General features: G+C 40.0%; 1 protein-coding gene across 1 annotated transcript; it reads left to right on the forward strand.

Annotated features, from left to right (window-relative positions):
• The first annotated feature begins 12,236 nt into the window (after positions 1–12,236).
• Positions 12,237–20,286, forward strand: C15H2orf69 (chromosome 15 C2orf69 homolog). The gene is made up of 2 exons (XM_021662641.2): positions 12,237–12,568; positions 17,601–20,286. The coding sequence occupies exons 1-2, from the start codon at positions 12,293–12,295 to the stop codon at positions 18,423–18,425; spliced, it is 1,101 nt and encodes a 366-aa protein (XP_021518316.1). The 5' UTR covers positions 12,237–12,292; the 3' UTR covers positions 18,426–20,286.
• Positions 20,287–21,735: the final 1,449 nt, after the last annotated feature.

The following is a 21,735-nucleotide window of genomic DNA, read 5'->3' on the forward strand; positions in this document are numbered from 1 at the left end:
CTCTATATGGAAAGTAAGGAATATTATTTCTGTTCTTAAGATTTTTTTTTTCAAATAAAACTTCTGAATGAGTAAGAAAATTGTACAAATAGCAGAACTTTAGTGTAACATCAATTAAGAAATTATATGGCATATGCATAAGAAAATATCTAAAAAGAAGGCATAAATGATTATCTGGCATGTTGTACTCGTACTTCCTGAACTAATGACAACAGCCGTTTATATTAGAATTTACAAAAAACCTAATAGGATATACATGTGTACATGTATGTAATATATACGCATTTACATGTATATGGAGAGGGGAAAGAGGGAGATGGAAATGATAAAGAACTGGCTTACACAATCAAGCAAGCCAAGAAATGCCACGATCTGGATCTGGCCATATGTGTGATCAAGAGCTGACAGTCCCAGTCCAAGTCTGAAGGTCTGAAAGACAGGATGACTAATGGTGCAAATTCTAGTCTAGGTCTATGTCTGAAGACAGGAGACCAATGTGCTAGCTCACACACAGGTAGAGAGAGCAAAAGACTAGATGACAGCCACCCACATAGGGAAAAACAACCTGTTTCTCTCAGTTACCAATACAAGTGTCAGTCTCATCCAGAAACAACCTCACAGACGCATTCCAAAAGATGCTTTGCCAATACCCCGCGGTTCTGTCAGCTCAACACCTATACACTGGAAAATGTTTTAATAGGTCATATGAATGCAAGGGGCTATACAGACTGTTCTTACAGTTCACATGTGGAAGAACACAGGACAAACTAAATGACCTTACAAGGAAGCAAGCAGGCAAATATAGAACGTGTTAATAGAGCTAGCCTTTGAAGTACACAAAGGATATAAGATGTGATGTCTGGGCTTACTTTGAACTCCAAAAATGGAAGAAAAAAAAACCTGAAGATAAAGAAAAGAGGAATAGTTGGAACAAGTGATGCAAATGTGGCAAAAATCTGAAAAGCACAGAGACTCATAATTAATATAAAAAGGAAGAGAGCTATTACACTCGTTAGATCTCACAGGCAATCCATATATCTAGAAATGAGCTCAAGCTAGACTACAGAAGGATTTCTTACAGATAAAAGCCAGCATTCCTCAGAAGCTTGTGAAGTTGGTTCCCAGCTGCCAAAAGGAATCTTTCCTCTCACCTCTGGCAGAAGGGACATATGGCTACCTGTGGCACCTATCAGAATATCAAAGCCCACGCTGACCTCCAACTCCCTCAAATCAGTAGTGTCTGTTACACATGTCAAAGTCCACACTAGCATCCTGGCTCTTCCCTCTCCCAGATACTCATATTCTTTATCATCTGTATGAGTTGCCCACCCGCATTCTCTATCTCTTGCTTGCTACCCTCCCTCTTTCCTTCCATCTATCTCTTGCTATCCTCTTGTTCTCTTGGATGCTCTAGTCTATCTCTCTTTATTGCCACTACTTTCTCTCACTCTCTGGCTTTCCTAGCCCTGGCCATGTCCAGTTGTTTTTCTTTTCTCTCAGCTTTGAACTCTTCCATTTGCCTCTGGATAGTTTCTTCCTGTTATGCACGCTGACTCCCCTACCCCCAACAGTGGATCATTGCCAGCAGTTTCTTTATTGCACTGCCTCACGAACAACACTATCCCACCTTTCTGTTTGACAATTTTATTTAAAATTCCAAAAGAGAAATAACTGACTTGTAATCAAGATAGTTCCCCTACTGGTTTCTGTTACTGAAAATAGTGGCTTTGACAATAATGCAAACCTGTGTGCCAGTCAAAATTCATCTTTTTCATAATGAATAAGACACAGTGTCTTAGATATTTTATTTCCTAAATATCTTTGAAATATGTTTTTTTTTCCTTTTTGGCCTATTCAAACCCTAATCCCATTTTCTTAGACTACCTTTACATAATGCTAGCTGCTCTCCTTTTCTGCTGTCAATCTGAGTTAATTGTAATTCATTGTCCCTGAGCTGCTGGTCATTCAAGCAAGACATTAGAAAATTTACTTAAGATCTGCTTAGAGACCAAAAGATAAAGTAGCAGCTATCGTTAAGACCTAGAGTAGGTGCGATATAGAAGTTAGTAAATGCCCTGAGGGGAGAGCTATCTCGCTGCGTCTCGTGCGTTCTTTCCCCACCCACTAGAGATACAGTTGCTAGGAAACTGGACCCTTCCCCTAGGGAGGGACACCTGGTCATGATCAATGGTCTGGGAACCTTCCTATAGCCAATCGATTCAAAATGTAACATCTTGACCAATAGATGCTTGCCAGGCAGGAATTGCCCCTGCCTTGGGCATGCTGGGATGGACCAGAATCTATATATCACCCAATTAACCTGGGGGCGGCATGCTCAGCTCCCACCACTTCGGCGGTGGGGCTGTGTAGGCCCAAGCTGTAGCTTGTAATTTACAATAAAAAGACCCTCATGTGTTTTGCAACAGAGTCGATTCCTGGAGATCTTTTGGGGGCTCTCGAACTGGGTATAACACTGCAATGTGAACTCTTTTGACCAAATGAAAGATAGGGAAACCCAGAGAATTCCTGGGAAGCTAGACAACAGTGATGAAACAAGCTTGATCATCTTAATGCTTAAAAGTCTCCCTAGATCTGGCCAGTGAGAGCAGCTCACTGACCTACCAACACCATGGTTGAGGCTACTCTCATTGTCCAGCAGGCCACTGCTGCATTAGGAATTTAGCTAAACTGCCCCAAATTAATCCATAGGCCCTACCTGTCCAGGAACCAAGTAACTTCCTGGAATACTGAAAATTGTAGTTCTTGGGAAATAACAAAGTCTCCTGGGGAAGTAAGGTGGTCTATAGGGTTTGTCTTTATAAGCCCCTGTAACAGGTGGTTTGAATTCATTCTCAGACGGGAAATTCCAGGCAATGGTCCTTTCCAGAGTCCATCATTTGGTCTATATTTACTATTTAATAAAGCTTGCTTTAAATTTGGCCTCAAATAGTAGAGTTGGTTTTTCTGGTGAATCCCACGATTAACACAGGCTCACCAGGATTTTTAGCAATTATAAAACTATTACGGCCATTATGAAATTTACTTGCTTAAGAACTGCAAACTCCTCTGCCAGCAAAGAAGTGGCGCCACCCTTCCTTTCCAGGTGCATCCCTTATGTTTTCAAGCCTCAGCGCCAAAGCCCTGTAAACACTGGAGGTTTAAGCTGTAGTCCTCCCGTAGACTTTCTTGATAGTGCACATACATCTACCTGAGTTGGCTAGCCTATACTTGAGAGACCAAAGAATTAAGAATCAGTGGTATTGTTTTAAAGTTTAAAGCTCCAGCCACCTGGGAAAAGAAACTAGCTTTGCTGCATTCTTTCCCCACCCACCAGAGATACAGTTGCTAGGAAACCAGCCCAGATGGCCAGGCCAGAACTGTTTGTGGTCTTGGCACCTAAAGTAAACCAATCATCTCAAAAGTCAGTCTCCCTTACCCAATCATGTAATGCCAAAGCATATAAGTCCCTGCGTGCGTTTGTTTGTTTGTTTATTTCCCTTTAAAAACCTTGTTCCCCTAGACCGTAGGGCCGCATTCCTCTCTTGTTTCTCCAGGAAGTTTGTGTCCTGTGTTCCACACGTATGCAATAAAAAAATAAAATAAAACCCTCATGTATTTACAGCGGAGTCTATTCCTGGTCTTTTGGGGTTCACGAACTGGGCACAACATACTCACTTCCCTTTCCAACATACAAACAGCATTAAGTATGCTGTGCTCTGTTTTGTTTTCTAGAACAAGAGGAAGTACAGGCTCTCTTATCTGAGCCACTAGCTTGTAAGCTATTATTAAGACACTGGCTGTGTCTTTTATCTTTGAAACTCCAACACTTAACAAAATGTCTGGTGTAAAATATTATATGATCAACATTTTTTTCTTTTTTAATAATGCCAGGTTCCATGTGGTACATCTATTGAGGAGAAGACAGCCTGGATAGACCAAATGCATATAACCAAAATATAAGGCACAGGATAAGCCCTAAAGAACTTTGGGGCTCTTTGTTGTTATTTTATAGAAAGAATGCTTAATTCCAATTTTAGGATACAATAGGGGCACACAATTGAGAAAAAAAACAAAGAAAAACATGACAATCAAGAAAACTAACAAGTGGGATTTCAATAGTTAGAGAATAGTTTAGGCTCTAGTACTGACTGTATAAAATAGAGTGTAATATAAAGCCAGAGAATAGTCTTTGCTCCCACAGATGTATCTAGAACAGCCAGCTAGGGAAGTGGGCTAGAAGTTATCTGTGTTACATTTTGGCCAAAGGGCTGCATTCTGCCTGTTATCCCTAGAATGCGAGGGAAGCTCAGCTCAGAAGTAATGGACCAGAGATGTAAGATGACCCAGTGAGCAACAATGGTTGTTGGATGAGGCTGATAACATGAGTTCAATCCCTGTTATATTTGGAGGAAGAAGAAAACAACTCCTAGATGCTGTCCTCTGAGCTCTACTCATATAAATATCGTATGTGCAACTGTGCCTATCCACATAAATCACATACATACATACACACACATAACATACACCCCCCCACGCACACCCCACACATAAACACCATGATAGTTTTAAGCTAATATACTAATTTTTTGATAGAGAACGTTTTGGGACAGTACAGTATTCAGGTGGGGTCATGGTTACTAATCATTGCTCTTACCCAGGTTTACAATAAGAACAGAGATAGGAAACTACAGTCTAGTGAGGAAAGGAACATGGCAAGTTTAAGGTCACAGATGGGCTGGGGTCAAAAGCACTTGTAATTGTTAAGGGAATTAGAACCCCTCTGCTCTTGACTAGGACAATAGGAAAAATGCTGTGAGGACAGGCACCATTTCAGAGAGACTAAACTGAGAATGCTGCTGAATGGGCTCCTTGTTCAAAGATAATTCTCCAGAGATGTGTTTCCTCAGATCATCCTAGAAGGCACAGAGATGCTGGTGGAGCTGTGGCTCAAGGAGGTCGGGCAACATTTCCAGCTGGCAGAACACAGTAGTTTTGGCTGTGTTCTGCAGACAGAAAAGAAGCAAGAGTGAGAAAGTAAGAGGCCATCACAAAGGTTCCAGGAAGCAAATGAGAGCATGCAATATGTGTCAGGGTCAGATTCCCTGCAAGAGGACCCTGAGAACCAATTGCACGAAGCCAGGAAGAAGAAACCTAAGCTGTAATGCAGACTCCAGGATATTTGCAATGCCAGGAACTGGTATGTCTGTTGAGGAAGTATGCACGCATGGCATGGAGCTAGACTGAGAGAGCTTCCTTATGCCGTGGGTGGCAGAGCTGGGGGGTGTGACTTCACACGGTCACTGCTGCCCAGATGATTCCGTCACAAGCCCCAGATGTCAGAAATGGAACTGCAGAGTACGGTACTTGCCGTGTTTCATGTCAGTCTTGCTTTGATCTGATTATTTCTTTGCTATGCCTCTACTGCTCCCTTTTGGAATGGGAAGGTTTATGTCGTGCCAGTGTACATTGGGAGTATGTCACGTTTAAAACATGACTCACAGACAGTGCCTGAGTCTCATGAGAGACTTTGGGCTTTTGGACAGAATTGAGGTTGGGAGACCATGCATACTTTTGAAGTTGTAATGAATCCATTTTATGTTATCAGATGGCTACACACCACTGGGGTCCAGGGCTAGAATGCTCTAGTTTAAAAGTGAAATGTAACATCATGGTCTGGTGCTTTGTATTTAATTGTTAATTATTTTGCCTCCGAGTTGTGCTGGCTTTCTTTTATGAGCAGAAACTCATGTACTCCAAAATGACATTTGTAATACTTGCCTCCAAAATATCCCCGGTTGGCTGAATAAATGCCAACACACCTGGGCAGGGCAGAAGCTGGGAAGGCATGGCCAAGGTTCGAGAGCTTGGAGGAGTAGAGGATCATGGGAAGGAGGAGGCAGGTACATCAGGAGGGAGGAAGTAGAGCGGCCATGGGTTAGTGTGGAGAGAAGCACATGGCAGGATCAGCGTGGATGGAAGAAGCAGCCCAGATAGGAAGCATGTGCAAGTATTTATGGATTATGGATGGGAAGTAGCCCAGATAGGAATGATTACAGCAACTGGCACAGGATGTGGGACTGAGAGATAAGGGTAGTTTAGGGGGTTAGTATCTTCCCTGCTCCTCATGATATAAGGCTTATCTAAAATCTACCAGGCATCTGTATCTTTTATTGATTATAATATACTGTGATATAATATTATAATAATTGATTGTAATAATTATAGGCTTTTAATAATAAACATTAGTCATTTTTTAATTTTCTACAATAGTGAAATGTCTGCGTTGAATCCCATCCTTGAACACTGAGATCCCAACTAGTGGTGCTGTTTTAAAAGCTTATGGAACTTTTAGGAGGTCTGAGCCTTGGTGGACAACGTGAGCCAGTCCAGGAGACTTTGTACGCTGGCCCCTCTTCCTATGCATTACTTTTCTTTACTGCAGACACAAGGCAACCATCTGGATCATACTTCTGCTGCCAAGCCTACATCACCTTGGGGAACTGTACCTCTCTTAAAACTGTGAGCCAGAATAACCTTTCAGTCTTAAGTTTCTTTTGTCAGGTATTCTGTCATTACAATACATGGAAAAATCTGTTTAAGATTTTGAAAAACTATCGAATGTCATCAAAAGCGCTTCTATCACTCTTGTCAGCAACGCATGAGCGTCCCAACTTTTCCACATCATTGTCCACACTTGTTATTATATGTTGTTTTCAACTATGGTCTTACTCATAAAAGTGAAGTGAAACTTGGAATGGTTTTGAATTGCATTTCCCTAATGACCAATGTTGAGTGCCTGTTAATATGATTCTTGTCCATTTGTATATCTTCTGTGAAATGTCTCTGTAGATGTTTTGCTTATTTTTAAGCCTGCCTTAGCTTTATTGAGTACCATGAATTTCTAATGCATTTTTGATATGTTTCTTATCAGGTATGTGATTTCCCAAGACTATATTTTCATTAATTCTGGGGATTGTGTTTTTTCATGTACAACCGGTGGTATCCTTTGAAATAACAAGCTGTTTTATTTAGCTAAAATTTTGACTTTTTTTTTTGTATTGTTTAAAAAGCACTTAAACAATAATGGACATGATTATTATTCCATGAAGATTATTCCTACCTTTTCATCGAGGAACTTTTTTTAGCTCATACATTTAAGCCTAATTTTTAGTCATTGTTTTGTATATGGTACAGAATGGGCAGGACTTTCCTATTTTGCATGTGTCTGTTCAGGTGTCCCAACACCAGTCATTAAAAAAAACTTTTCTTACACACTGAATTATCTTGCCACCTTTGTTGAAAATGAGTTAACCATTGATGTAAGGTTGGTTTCTAGACTTTGAATTCCATTTTACTGTTGTGTGTTTCCACCATTATTACTGTAGACACACCACTCTGATCAACACAGCACTGCAGTTTTGAAATGGAAAATTGTGAATCTTCTTTTATTATCTTTCTCAAGAAGGATTTGTATTTTGAATTCCTAGCCTTTAATGTGTATCTTAGGAAAAGTAAAATAAAGCTGATGATAATCTAATGTGGGTTGCCATAAACTAAGAGATCAATTTTGAAAGAAGTAGCAGCTTTAACAATATAACATTTTCTGGCTGATGGACATTGGATTACTTTCTCTTTATATTTTCTTTGATTTTTATATAGCTTTGTAGCATGCACATTCTATAGTTCTTTCATTAAATGTATTCATAAATATATTTTTACTAGAATAAATACAATTTTTATTACTTTATTTTTGGGGTTTCCATTACCAATGAACTGAAAAGCACTTGATTCTTACATATTGATTTTGCAACATTGGTCAACTCATTTACTATTTTTAGTAGGTTCAGTAGGTTCATACATAGTATCAAAGCATCTGCACAGATTTATGTATTCCTTTTCAATGTGGATGCCTTTTTCCTTTTCTTACTGTTCTGGCTAAAACTTCTAGCACAATACTGATTAGAAGTTGAAAGAACAGGCATTTTATCTTGTTCTGTTCTTAGGGTGAAAATACTCAATCTTTGAACCATGAATTTTTACATTAGTTGTAGGATTTTTATAATGACTTTTATTACACTGAGGAAATTCTCTTCTAGCCCTAGTTTGCTGAATGGTTTTCATCATGAAAGTATGCTACTTTTTGCTAATATTTTCTGTGTGTCAATTAAGATGTCTATGGCACTTTTACTTTTATGATATTCATATGGCATAGAATGCTGGTTTTCAGTTGTAAAACTAATTTTAGATTTCTGGAATAAATCTCAGGAACCTAGGAAGCAGTCTGTTTTTTTCTGCCCTCTTGAGACAGGGTCTTACTTTGTAGCCTGGCTGGTCTCAAACTCATAATCTTCCTTCCTCAGCCTCCTGGGCACTGGGATTTCAGGTGTGTGCCATCATGCCTAGCTATAAATCCCATTTGATTATGATGCAGAACTCTCTTTACAGATCATTGGATTTCACCTCGTGATAGTATTTTGTTGACAACTTAAGTTTTTAATTGATTAGATTTTTCTTATCCTTTAACAGCAAGTAAAGGCTAATATATGCAAATGCTGTTAGTTACCCGTTATGTAGGAGGTTTCACTGAGTGCTAATCTATATAATCTTAATATGCATGATTTGTGTTTTGCTAAACTGTGTGTTCAGCTCATGCTAGAGGAAAGCAAGGTGTAAAATATACCATTTTAGCTAGTGGAACTTGCCAAAACAAGCTTCCACATCCCTATATGGGCTCATTCTCTAACTTTACTTCTAGAATGTTTGGGGCAAATGCATATGCTACAGTGGTATATTTTATTTACTGTCTTTCTCAAGGTCTAGTTTCAGCATAGTGGCTTTTTATCACACTCTCTCACACACACACACACACAGAGAGAGAGAGAGAGAGAGAGAGAGAGAGAGAGATCACCACCACAACCACCATTCAAAAGAAAAGGTAATTGAAAAAAAATAAGTATTTTGTAGAACATCAACTGGAATTCAGTTAAATCCCATTGGTTTACCTTCCCCAATTTTTCCTTCTCTGTCTCTCAGAGGAAGCCACATTTAAAGATCTTGTCTCTTTTTCTCCATCGCCTGGTCTTACATATCCATTTGAAACCTTTTAGCAGAGAAGTTGAATATTTGTAGCCTACTGGCCAAATCTGATCTGTTCCTATATTTAATTTGATACAAAATAAGTCTTATTAAATTTCAAGATTTATAGGTTAGCAAGTGATAAGCATCTGTGTATCTTATTTCTCCAGTTAAAAACTTGAAATGCATTGCCTTCATCTTCTAGCTGACTCATAAAGAAGAATGACATTCTTCTTTAATGGCAACACATCCCTTTAGGTTTTCACCACTTCCTGTTGCATGAGACATGGCCAGATTTACTACTGATAACCACATATGGCTTCTGTTGGTATCTGGGTCCGTGCTCTCAATATTGTTCTTTACAAGGTAGTCTTTCTCAGATTCCTTCTAAAAGTTTAAATTTTCTTTTATTATATTGAGTAGCATAACAGAAGTTCTGAGGACTCCTTAGAACACTGAGAAATGAGAAAAAGCCAGACATGGGCTGTAGCAGTTTGCACATTATAAACAATAAAATGCCTACTGAAGATCACCAAGTAGCTAGAAAGAGAAAAATTCACTCAACTGAGGAGAGAACTTTGTTCTTATAAGATCAAAAGTCTAGTTCTGAGAAAGAATAAAAGAACGTAGAGTCCATTTATATGGATGGTTGTAGGAAAATCAGAATTAGCACCACTGGTTTTGTGGGAGAAGATGGAGGAGATGAAAGAAAATAGTACAGTAACAACAAGGAGACACATAAGAAGAAACTTCAAAGTCTATGACATAGCATATAAACAACACACATACCTCTAATGAGGAACTAAGAGAGAGCAGCTACTTTCCCAGAAAAATATCTCCTGTAGGGTTTAGGAAATCTTTGACTATAGAGCAGGTAGTTCTACTTACTTCAGTTTCTTTGCTCTTCAGCTCTTCCTTTGTATTTCCCAAAGACCTCAATTATTTTAGAAATAGAGATTACTTTGAAATATTTAGTGTTTGCTAAATTAACCTTCTTTCTAAACACAAGTACTTCCTGTTCCCTTCAACATATGATTATTCCATTAATCGGTCAACCTGAAAAACAAAATGGCAAGAATCAAAAGCTACATTAGCAATATCTATCCGTACTTGGACTTGCAGACTACAGTTTAACAATGGTCCTGGCTTAGTGAAAGTTAAATGTGATTTACAAAACAAAAAAGAAGACCGGCTTCATGGTTGTGATTATATACCGATTATTGTTCAATTAACCTCTATGTCTTAACTAGTTATTTTAATAAAACAATCGATATACTTTGTGGTAGGAATGAAATAATCTCTTCTTGGTTTCTATCTTACCTTTCTATTGCTGTGATAAAATACCATGACTAAGGCAACTTATAAAAAAGCATTTAGTTTGGGGCTCGAGGCTCTAGAGGGTTAGATTCTATGACCATCATGGCAGGGAACATGGCAGCAGGCAGGCATGCTGTTAGTGTAGTAGCTGAGAATTTACATCTTGATCCACAGCGGAGGGCAAACTGAGAATGGTGTGGGCTTTGGAAACCTCAAAACCATCTCAAAACCACCTCCAGCAAGTTCACAGCATAATCCTTCTCAAACACTCCACAAACTGGGGACTAAGTATTCACATATAAGTCAATAATCTAACAACTTAGATTTATTCTATCAGATGGAATCCAATAGTTTATGGCAAAGTAGACTGGCAATTAGCCCTCTATGAAGCCACTAAGAAAGTACAAAGCAATTATATTTTATTATTTGCTAAAACTTGCAAGAATTTTTAAGTTAGAATAAGGCTGGGGATATGGCTTGTTTGGTAAGGCCTCTTTCCCCAAAGCATCAGAGCCTGAATTGAATCCTCAGCATCCCTAAAATACGAAGAGCCCAGCAGCCTGTATTTGTAATCCCAGAGCTGGGAATGAAGAGACAGGCAAATCCAGGGGGCTTCTCGGCTACCCCAGTCTAGCCTAAATCATGAGCTCCAGGTTCAACAAGATGCTGTCAAAGAGTTAATCAATAAATAAAAAAAAAATTAAAAAGATGGAGAGTGAGAAATATACTGTTGACATAAGAAAATGCTTTCACCTCAAAGATGAACCAAATAGGAGTGAGCTAATGTTTTACAGCACTAAAATAAATTATATAAATTAAAGACCTTTCAAATACATTGATGGAAATAGCAAATGGAAGAAACTCTGCTATAGGCCCCAGATGTGATCTGATAACATTTTTAGCTTCTGGAATGAAGGAAGCTAAGTTAACACATTTCAAAGGTTTCATCTGATATTCACTAGGATGCTGTCTGTTCAGGCACACAGGTTGGCTAGGAAAGGTATTAATTAAAGGGGCTAAAGACAGCTCAGTGAAAGTAGGCTCTGGACTTGCAACATTATAATTCCTCCCCAACCACTGAAGTTCTAATCAGTTCCTCACTCCTGCACAAACTTCAGGTTTTGCCTTTTTCCAGGGATCTCGTTCATCACACGCAAAGTCCACATCAAGCCCACACCAGCAAACAAACGCATGTGCGTGTCCGCAGTATGCACACACATACACAATGTTAAATTAACGTTTATTTTCACCACCTTTAGCATAAATTTGTCCCCATCCTATTCCTACACAATCAGACATAAGTTGCTATCCTCATGATTTTTCTATACTTTTCAAACTGGTTTGAAAACCCTACATGGAAAATTTTATAAGCTGTAAACTCCGTCTACAGTAAATGTGTGAACAAGTAGGGCGATCCTCCATCTTCTCTAGGCCATGTGCCCTGCTCTCTCTACCAACTAGACATGCTCTAGATTTGCTGTGGAACCAAGAATTCCCTAACTGGGTAAGCTCAGGAGAAAGGAGATTCCTTCCATTCAGGCCAAGCACAAGACCTCCTGAATTACTCTGCTTTGTCTCCGACTGGATAAACCTCGCCGTGAAGAGGAACCCACCGAAGCTTTGCTACAAAACCTGGTGAAAGCACGATGCTGAGCAGGGACTACGCTGTGCTTGGGCGCAAACTGCCGCCCAAGCTAGTCCCCAGGAGCTCAGACTTGCGTTCGAACTTCCCGGCTTAGGCCGAGCCCGCCAACCGCAGACGTCCTTCCTCGGGCCGCGCCTTCCGCTCGCCCCCGCCCCCCTGACGCACGCTGCGCGCTGACGTCACGGCGATCCAGGGCCGTTGGCGACCGAGGCCCCGCCCTCGCCGCCCGGTGCGCGGCCCTCGCGGCTGGACCCCATGAAGGGGTTCAGGCGGCCGCGGTCCCCGGCGCTGGTGCTGCTGCTCCTGCGGCCGCTGCTCGCCTCCGGAGACTCCGCGTCTCGCCCGCAGGCCCGAGCCATGAACCCGGGAGGCTGCGCGCGGGGCTCCCCGGAGGACAGCCACGGTTTGCTGCGCACCACCGTGCCGGGCTCCGACCCGCAGCGCCGCAACGAGCTGCTCCTGCTGATGGCCGGGGAGGGAGCCGCCGCGGAGCCGCGGCACCACGTCCTCTACTTCCCCGGGGACGTGCAGGTAACGCGGGGTCGGCCTCCCCGACACGCCCACGCGGGTTCTCCCTTGGGGGGTGAGGGGCGCTCGCGTTACTGCCGCAGCCCCGCCCGGGGAAGGGGCCTTGGGTGGCCGCCGTCTCCGCAGAGCAGCTGTCTGTCAATCAAGGTGTTGCTGGGTGGAAGGAGAGGCACGACGGGGAACGCAGCACGCGTGCACAGCCCCAGCCTGGTCTCTCAGGACTCTGTTGAGAAAACGCTGACTAGCTAAAATACATCCCTTGCTAACGTGTGACCTTTCCGGGAACCCCGAAACACTGTACTGGAAGGACTGCAGTTGCCGGGAATGTTCGTGGTCCTGAGGCCCGTTTGAATAGAGCACGCCCGTGTGCTCCGTTTTACTGGTTTTATAGCCGCAGACAAACGCCCGCGCTGAAGCTGTCCTGGCAGCTGCGTCTTAATCTAAAACTGCATCCTATAATGGATACATTAGCCACGTGAGAGTATCTGAGTTAATGTGAAAAGGCAGCGTTCTCTTTCTCGCTGGTTGTGTTGCCAAAGTGGTGAGCCGCCACCACCACAGGTGACAGCTCAGATACAGGTGTCAGACAGCTCAGATACAGACAGCACTTTTGTAGAAAATCAGTCATCCCAGAATGGTCTGTTAGCGCTAGGGTAGTCAAGCAAGTTAGGAAACTATCAGTTTATTGCTCTGAAATTGGCACTCTAAAAGGATATACTTAAAAATCATAGTGGTACGTATGTAATATTTTCTCTTGCTCTCAATCCAGTTAGGTGACTTGATTAGTTGACCGCTAATGGAAACTGGAAAAAAAAAATTCAAGAAAATCTACTCACTTGGTGCTTTGGTTGTACCCAGATGGAAAACAAGCCTGACACTAACTCTGAGAGACTTGGGACCATCTCCCTCACACCTTCCAGCGGTGGTGGTGTGGCAGCGGAGAACTTTCTGCTGTAAAAGTGTGCCACACAAACCTGACTTCACCTGGGGCCGAAAGTGCTATCGATATAGTTTGGGTATCGTCTTTCCTTTCACTGACATCTATTCCATTAGCTTTTTGGGACAGCGAGAGAGCAGTAATTTGTGCCAAGTGTGGAGTTTTATAGAGTGCTAGGTCTTCTGGAAAAGAAATGGAAGGAAGTGCATACAAACCTTCAAGGTCAAATTGCCTAGATTTAACACTCCATTTTGTACTTTTACGCTATGAAATTTGTGCAGATGTTCAATCTTCCTATTGCAGTACCTCAGATATAAAATGGGGCTAATAGTTGAAAGGGCATCAATCAAGTTTAAATACAGGAATAACTCAGTGAGTTCCAGCCCCTTCTCACCTTCTAGTATGCTGGTGCTCCATTGTTGGACTTTTTTCTTTGCTCTTTGAGTGATCTCTTTCCATCTTGTGGCTTTACATACTATCTATCCCCTGATGACCCTTGACATTATTTAGTATAGACATAAGATGGATGTCTAAGGATTCACCATTGCCTGCTCATTACTTCTTTTGGCTATTCAGCAGCCTCTAAAACTGAAAATCTATTTACTCCTAAGCAGCCTTCCTCATTCACTTTAATGAAAATACCTATTTAGTCACTTGACTTAGAAATCTGAAGTCCTATAGGTGTCTTTCATACCTCACCTCTAATCCAGCAACATGCAGCGCCTCTCTGTGCATCTAAAATGATGGCACAGTGGCTTAAAGTGAAGCTCTCCCAAACCATCTAGAGGCTTCCATGGTGCTCACCAGTAAGAGCCAGAGTCCTCTCAGGCGCTAGGATTCCACATGACAGCACATCTTGCTTTCCTGAGAGGAAATGACCACGAGGGTCATGTCTTGGTCTTTCTCTGGGCTTTTGAGCACTTTCGTAGGTAGTTCTCTTCAGTTCCCTTCTCACTGCTGAGTCAGGCTCCGTAGAGATTTCGCCTTGGTGCATTTTTGAGGGAAGTGTAGCTCTCGCCCAGTGTAGCTCTCCTCCTTAGTCCATCTACTTCACATCCTTATCACTAATGTTTCTAAACTCTTGCAAACATGACGTTTTCTGAGAAAGATTCTTTTGACCCGAGTTCAGTGCAGTGTGGGATGGCCCTCTAAGTTTCTGCAGGTCAGCAAGCATTTAACTTGGCTACGTACTCCTTATCTCTGCAAGAGATACTATTCTCTTGTTGCCCATCTCTCTCTGGAAGAGGAGAGATTTTGTCTCCATCCCTTACCTCCCACAAGCATAGTGCATTCTGTCCCCAGTAAGATGAAAACTCTGAAGAAGAAAACCCCTTTCAGTAGGTTAGTTACTGTCAATAGCCTGGGTTGCCGAATCAGTTTGACTATGGTGGCATCTGGTCCTCATCTCAGGGTGTGGAAATGCTCGTCCATGGGTTCTTGGCTCTGAGCTTTGATATAACAGTAACAATCCCAGTTTCCATTTTGCTGCTCGGTTCCTCAGTATTAACATTCCCTTTCCTAACGGGGTGTGTATGTGGGGGGTGGGAATGATGTTTAGATTTATAGCACCTTCTGTGAGGCACAACTAAACTGAGAGTCATAAAATCTGCATTGCTTGGGTTCATTAAATAATTAATGTAAGCATTTGTATAGCTTTAGGACTTTGGGGTTCTCAATTATAATAAGTTTGCTTATTTATTATTTCTGAGTGGTTTTACTATATATATAGCCAGGCTGCTGTTGAATTCTGAATCCTTTTGGTGCAGCCTCCTAACTGCTAAGATTACAGGCATGTGCTACCATTACCTAGATTATAAAAATGAATGGAGAAGGAATCAGGAGAAGCAGTACAGTGCTAATCTCAGCAATATAGTGAGTTCAAGGCCAGACTAGGTTACATGAGGCCTTGTCTCAAAGAAACAAAAAATTTAAAAAGCCAACAAGATGGTTTAGTGGGTAAAGGTGCTTCTGCCACACTGGAAAACCCGAGGTCAGTTCCCAAGATGCACATGGTGGGAGGACAGAACCGCTCTGGCAGGTTATCCTGACCTCCACACACGCTGGCACATGAAAGGTAATGTTTAAACACAATAACCAACAGTAATAGACAAGCCTTCCCACATCTAAACTCCTATCATTCTATGACAGTTTTTGTATGATAAACCTGGATGTGCAGAAGGTAATGGCAAAATCCATAAAAAGTCAACTTAAGATCTTGGAATATATTTAAAACATACATACCAAGCTACTCATAGACATATATGAAACACTGTTAATTAAATAGAACTGTTAAGGAATTGAACATTGTAGTGAGAAAATTATCAAAGGACACAAGCATAGTTAACAAAAGTAAAATAAAATAAATAAAAATAAAATTGTCAGCAGACAGAAAAATGTTTGATTTGATTTGGAAGCAAATATGCAATTAAATCAAGAGTACTGCATAATCTTATCCTACCTAGATTTCTTTAAATTCTCTAGTTAATTTAACCATTACCATTGAAGCTAAGTAATGGTGTGGAAAACAGTGCGTTCTTGTACATTTCTAGTACAGGTTTTACTGTTACTACCATTGGTCTTTTACTGATGTCTAAAAACTATTAAGCAAATTTTATTGATATAGAGTCATGCTTTTTAGCATATTTTAAACAATTTATTTTATTTTATTTATATTGCTGTCTGCCTCCATGTATGTCTGTGTGAGAATGTCAGATCCCCTAGAACTGGAATTACAGACAGTTGTGAATTGCCATGTGAGTGCTGGGATTTGAACTTGGGTCCATTGAAAGACTATCTAGTGCTCTTAACCATTGAGCCATCTCTCCACGCCCTTTTAGCATATATTAATGGAAAATTATAACTAAGTTTATGGTTGCTTAATAGAGAAAGAAAGAGTATTTTTATGTATGTAATTACATATGTGTGCACACACTAGAGAACACTGAGGTGTTAGCCACCTAAATTTTAATTATTTCTAATACTGGTGAACTTAGAACTTTTTCTTTATATCTTTGTAGATTTGGTTTTGTAGTCTATTTTTTCAATAGGAAAAAATGTACATATCACTTAATATTCAAACTGCAAATGGTTTTAAAGTGAAAAAGTTTCTTACCTCATTATGTCCAGCCTCCTAATACTCCCATTACCTGAGCTCCCAGTGAGCTGAGACAGGAGAATCACAGCCTGGACTATACAGTGAGACCCTGTCTCAAAAAAGAACAAACATTGCCATTAATAAAAAATAGAAGTAAAATGCATTATATAACCAAAACAAAAATATATTACCTTATATAGAATGCATCTAAACAAATAAAATCTATAAAAAAATGCAAAGGGTATGGACAGACAAGAGCAAAAATCTACGCATTAATAAGTAAATGAACTAAATTTCAACATCATCCTAATTTTTAATAATAAATGTGAGCTATCCCAGGCCTATGAAACCGAACAAATTAAAAAGAAAATCATGGAAGGCAATTGGGTAGTCTATCAACAACTTTAAATTAGGAATGTTTCAAGCCCAGCTTCTCTACCTCTAGGCATTTTAGAATGCAGTTACAGATGTATACCAAGATTTTCTGTGATGTCACTGCAGCTTTGCAGCAAGGAAGCTGAAGCTGGGGTAGCGGGTTGTTAGCAGAATCGCCACACCCGTGATGGGTTCTATTCCATACGCAGGATGACAGCTCATTGACTTGGACATGTTTTTAAATTATGTCTTGATCAAAAGGTCTATAATGAAGCAAATTTATATTTTCAGTTGAATTAAGGAACTTAGTTACATGTGTACTAACGGAATAAAAATTATAATTTGTAAAACTAAAATTTATCTTTGTAGGTGGTTTTAGTCAGAAATTCTCAATTTAGTGTAAGTATATTTCATTATCTTATCTCTTAATGAAGTTTTGGCTGAGAGCAAAGTGTTTCATTCATAATCTTATAGCCAAAAAGTGATAACAGGTTTTTAGTTTTGTTTTTTTTGTTTGTTTGTTTGTTTGTTTTTTAGTATATTCACCATAGGTCATCAAAACTGTCTCAATAATAATGTAAAGCTATAGGTAAATAAACATTTAATGACCATTTCATCTTTCTTTTCAGAATTACCATGAAATTATGACTCGTCATCCTGAGAATTATCAATGGGAAAATTGGAGTCTAGAAAATATTGCCACCATTTTAGCCCACCGTTTTCCCAATAGTTATATTTGGGTAATAAAGTGTTCCCGAATGCATTTGCACAAATTCAGCTGCTATGACAATTTTGTGAAAAGCAACATGTTTGGGGCACCAGAACACAGTCCGGACTTTGGCGCCTTTAAGCACTTGTATATGTTATTAGTTAATGCTTTTAACTTAAGTCAGAATGGTTTGCTGTCCAAGAACAGGAATGCTTGGAATAAGGATTGTAAAGCATCTAACCGCGAGTCTAACTCTTCTACTGCTAGCAATGGTGGCCAGGAAGAAAAGGAGAGGACCTGTGAAAACGTGGATGAGTCTGCCATGAGCTTTGCTCTACCGTCATTGAATGCTGCATCGTTTACTTTGATTGGATTCAGTAAAGGCTGTGTGGTTTTGAATCAGTTGTTGTTTGAGTTGAAGGAGGCCAAGAAAGACAAAAACATAGATACTTTCATCAAAAGCATAAGAACAATGTATTGGCTGGATGGTGGTCATTCTGGAGGAAGCAATACTTGGATCACATATCCAGAAGTCCTGAAAGAATTTGCTCAAACAGGGATTACTGTTCACACGCATGTCACACCTTATCAAGTACATGATCCAATGAGATCCTGGATTGGAAAGGAGCACAAAAAATTTGTTCAGATCCTCAGGGATTTGGGTATGCAGGTGACTAGCCAAATTCATTTTGCAACAGAAACGCCTTCCATAGAGAATCACTTCAGGGTTCATGAAGTATTCTGAGACTACCAATGTGCTTGCTTAATGGAACTTAAGTACTTTGTTATAAGTACGGATGATGAGATGCAAGATTAATTAGATGCATCATCAGTTTGTGGGCTAAGAAGATGCACATTCCAAAAGTCTTGAGTGTCAAATACAGTAAGATTCCTTGCTTGTGAATGTGGGCAATTTTAAATTTTGATTGGACTAGAATTAATTTGAAATCTAAAAGGGTAGTTTGTGATAATTCTGTGACCTTTAAAATGAAAGAAGCTTGATGTTCGTTTTTTAAAAAGCTAACAAAATTGGTGTTGGAAATAGCTGACATTCTGAGACCTGTTTTAAACTAGCTTTGGTAATAACAACCTTCAGCCCTTGACTAGAAACATTTCACTTGTGTGTGTCCAAGGCTCTAGGAGATTGGGGGACATCTGCACCCTGCATTCTGACTCATGTTTTGTAACCCCCTGGTCTCATTGTCAGTGTTCCACCAAGTGTTCTGTTTGGTTTTTTTAAAATCAAAATATATTTATTCCCTCATATCCAGGATCACAGAATTATATAGTTGGGTTTTTTAGAAGATACTATGCTAAGCACTGTAACTTAATTCTTAATTGACAGTTTTTAATTATCTGTTAGTGTGCTCTCAAAGGGAGACAGATTCCACAGACCTAAATCAGCGTCTCTTCAGCAGCATGGTTTTGTCTGCCAAGAGAAAATAGCTTTCTTTGGCCAAATGTAAAATTACATTGAGATAAGAAAGGTTACAAAGGAAAGTTTGAAGATACAAATAATTTAAATTTTGGCCCAGAAACTGAATTTGCTTAACACTGCTACATAATTTGGGTGAAGCTTCCTTCTGCCCATTTTTCTTTACTAAATAAATGCATTTTGAGAAACCTAGATCTAACGAATTTCAAACAATATTGGAACATAGCTGTGGTTATAAAAAGTGGTCAGGCACTTTTTATTTATGAATAAAGCTTTGTAGGGCATGAAATAACCAAACAGGTAAATATCACTCTGCTTTGGGATTGAAAAGAAAATGATTAGTATCTTAAGGGCCCAGAGAATATTTATTGAACAATATGGAAAGTGTTAATTTTTTGGGTTTCTCCCAAAATTACATTTTAATCAGCCTACAGATATATTCCAAATACTCACTCATGATAAAGGACTCTTACACTAGATATTTAAAAATGAACATGATTCCATCAACTACTGATGAGTGTACATTTTGTAAGGAGTTTTATGTTGTTCCACTTTCTTTGAATATCTGTTCTTTTGAGATCAGCATCTCCCATTGTTGAAACAACTCATCTGGTTTCTAACTTACTACATATTTCCTTAACTTTAAGCCCTGTAATTAGATGGCTGCCTTCAATTTGTTTAATAATCCTGAAATGAATCATATAATTGGAAATAGCTGCATTACTGAATGGCCATACAGAGGGCTTTAGTTTTCACAAGGTTGACTGAAGTGGAAAGAGGCTTTCTGTTTTATTTTTAAGAATTCATTTTAAAAGTCTGAATAAGTTCTTCATCTCTCCACTCATGTGAATGTCCAGTTGTTATATGTTAACGTGGCTGTTGATCCGATGGACACTAGAACTGCCATCACCTCTGGAGACAGTGTTGAATAGACAAATACTCTGGAATGGAAATGATTGTGTTAACCCACACATAGGTATTTCTGTTTAATACTTCATATTGGTCCATTCCCACATCTGTTTAAAAACTTTGTTAAACTTGTTCTTGTAAACATGTGTCCTACTTGATTGTGCCTTTGTAAAGTCACTGAGAGAAGTGGTCCTACAAATGTGTGAATGCTGTTACCACTACAACATGAATGTATAATTAGATTAAAAATAATCCACAGGAATATTTGGATGTGTTTGTCTGTTCATTCAGGTCATTTGAAAGGAAAACTCTGCCTTCACCTTGTCATTTTGCATGTCTGTTTTTACTTTCCTGTCTTTTTCAGTGAACAACTTTACATTTATTCATTTATCTATTTATTTATTTATTGGTTTTTCAAGACAGGGTTTCTCTGTACTTTTTTCAATGAACAACTTTTCATTTATTTATTTATTATTTAGTTATTGGTTTTTCAAGACAGGGTTTCTCTGTATAGCCTTGGCTGTTCTGGACTCCCTTTTAGACCGGGCTGGCCTTGAACTCACAGAGTTCACCTGCCTCTGCCTCTTCGAGTGCAGGGATTACAGGTGTGCACCACAGTGCCTGGCAACTTTCCTTTTCATTGAGTACACCTCTTGTTAGTTGTTCCGTAACCATCTGCATTATAACAACTTCTTTTGTTGGGTTCCTATAGGAAACCTTAAAAAGTTGGCACAGTCCAACTTCTTTTTTTATTAATTATATATTTTTTATATTAGTTTACTTTGTATCCCAGCTGTGGCCCCCTCCATCATTCCCTCTCAACCCCCCCCCCAACTCCTCCCTGCCCTCTCTAAGTCCACTGATAGGGGAGGTCCTCCTCCCCTTCCATCTGACCCTAGCTTATCAGGTCTCTTCAGGACTGGCTGCAATGTCCTCTGTGGCCTAGCAAGGCTGCTCCTTCCTTAGGGGGAGAAGGGGAGGTCAAAGAGCCAGCCACTGAGTTCATGTCAGAAGTGTTCCCCTTACTAGGGAAACGCATTTGGTTTCTGAGCTGCCATGGGCTACATCCAAGCAGGGGTTCTAGGTTATATCCATGCATTGTCGTTGGTGGGAGGAATGGTCTCAGAAAAAGACCCCTGGTCCTGTGGATCTCCTGTCCTCTCCAGGTCATACTAACTCCCCCTTCTTTCATGATTTCCCTGCACTCTGCCCAAGGTTTGGTTATGAGTCTCAGCATCTGCTTTGATACAATGCTAGGTAGAGAATTTCAGAGGCCCTCTGTCCTGTTACTTGTTTTCTCCTACTTCCAATGTCAATCCCATTTGTCTTTCTAAGTGAGGACTGATCATCTTACCCCAAGTCCAAATTCTATCACAACCTGCCTTTCGCCTCTCCTACTCCACAACTCCACAGATTTAACTTTTTAGAGGCATGAGATAAACGTGTTACTAGTTTCTATGCAAATGTTCATATAGCTGCTATAAAGGAAGGACATTTAGCTTTGTACTGTCTTTGGTATTTCCTACATTCTGAAATTATAGAATACTCCACAGATATGCCAAGACATATTGTCATGAAAAGCTAATAGTGTTTGGAACACAATGTACCAAGCTACAGCTCTGTCTCCCCTGTGACTACTCAGCCTGATCTCAGGCAGTTACAGTCACTGGGTTGGTTGTGTACCTAAGAGCTAATTCTATGTAAGCATTCA

The sequence above is a fragment of the Meriones unguiculatus genome, chromosome 15, assembly GCF_030254825.1.
Source record: "Meriones unguiculatus strain TT.TT164.6M chromosome 15, Bangor_MerUng_6.1, whole genome shotgun sequence".
NCBI lineage: Eukaryota > Metazoa > Chordata > Mammalia > Rodentia > Muridae > Meriones > Meriones unguiculatus.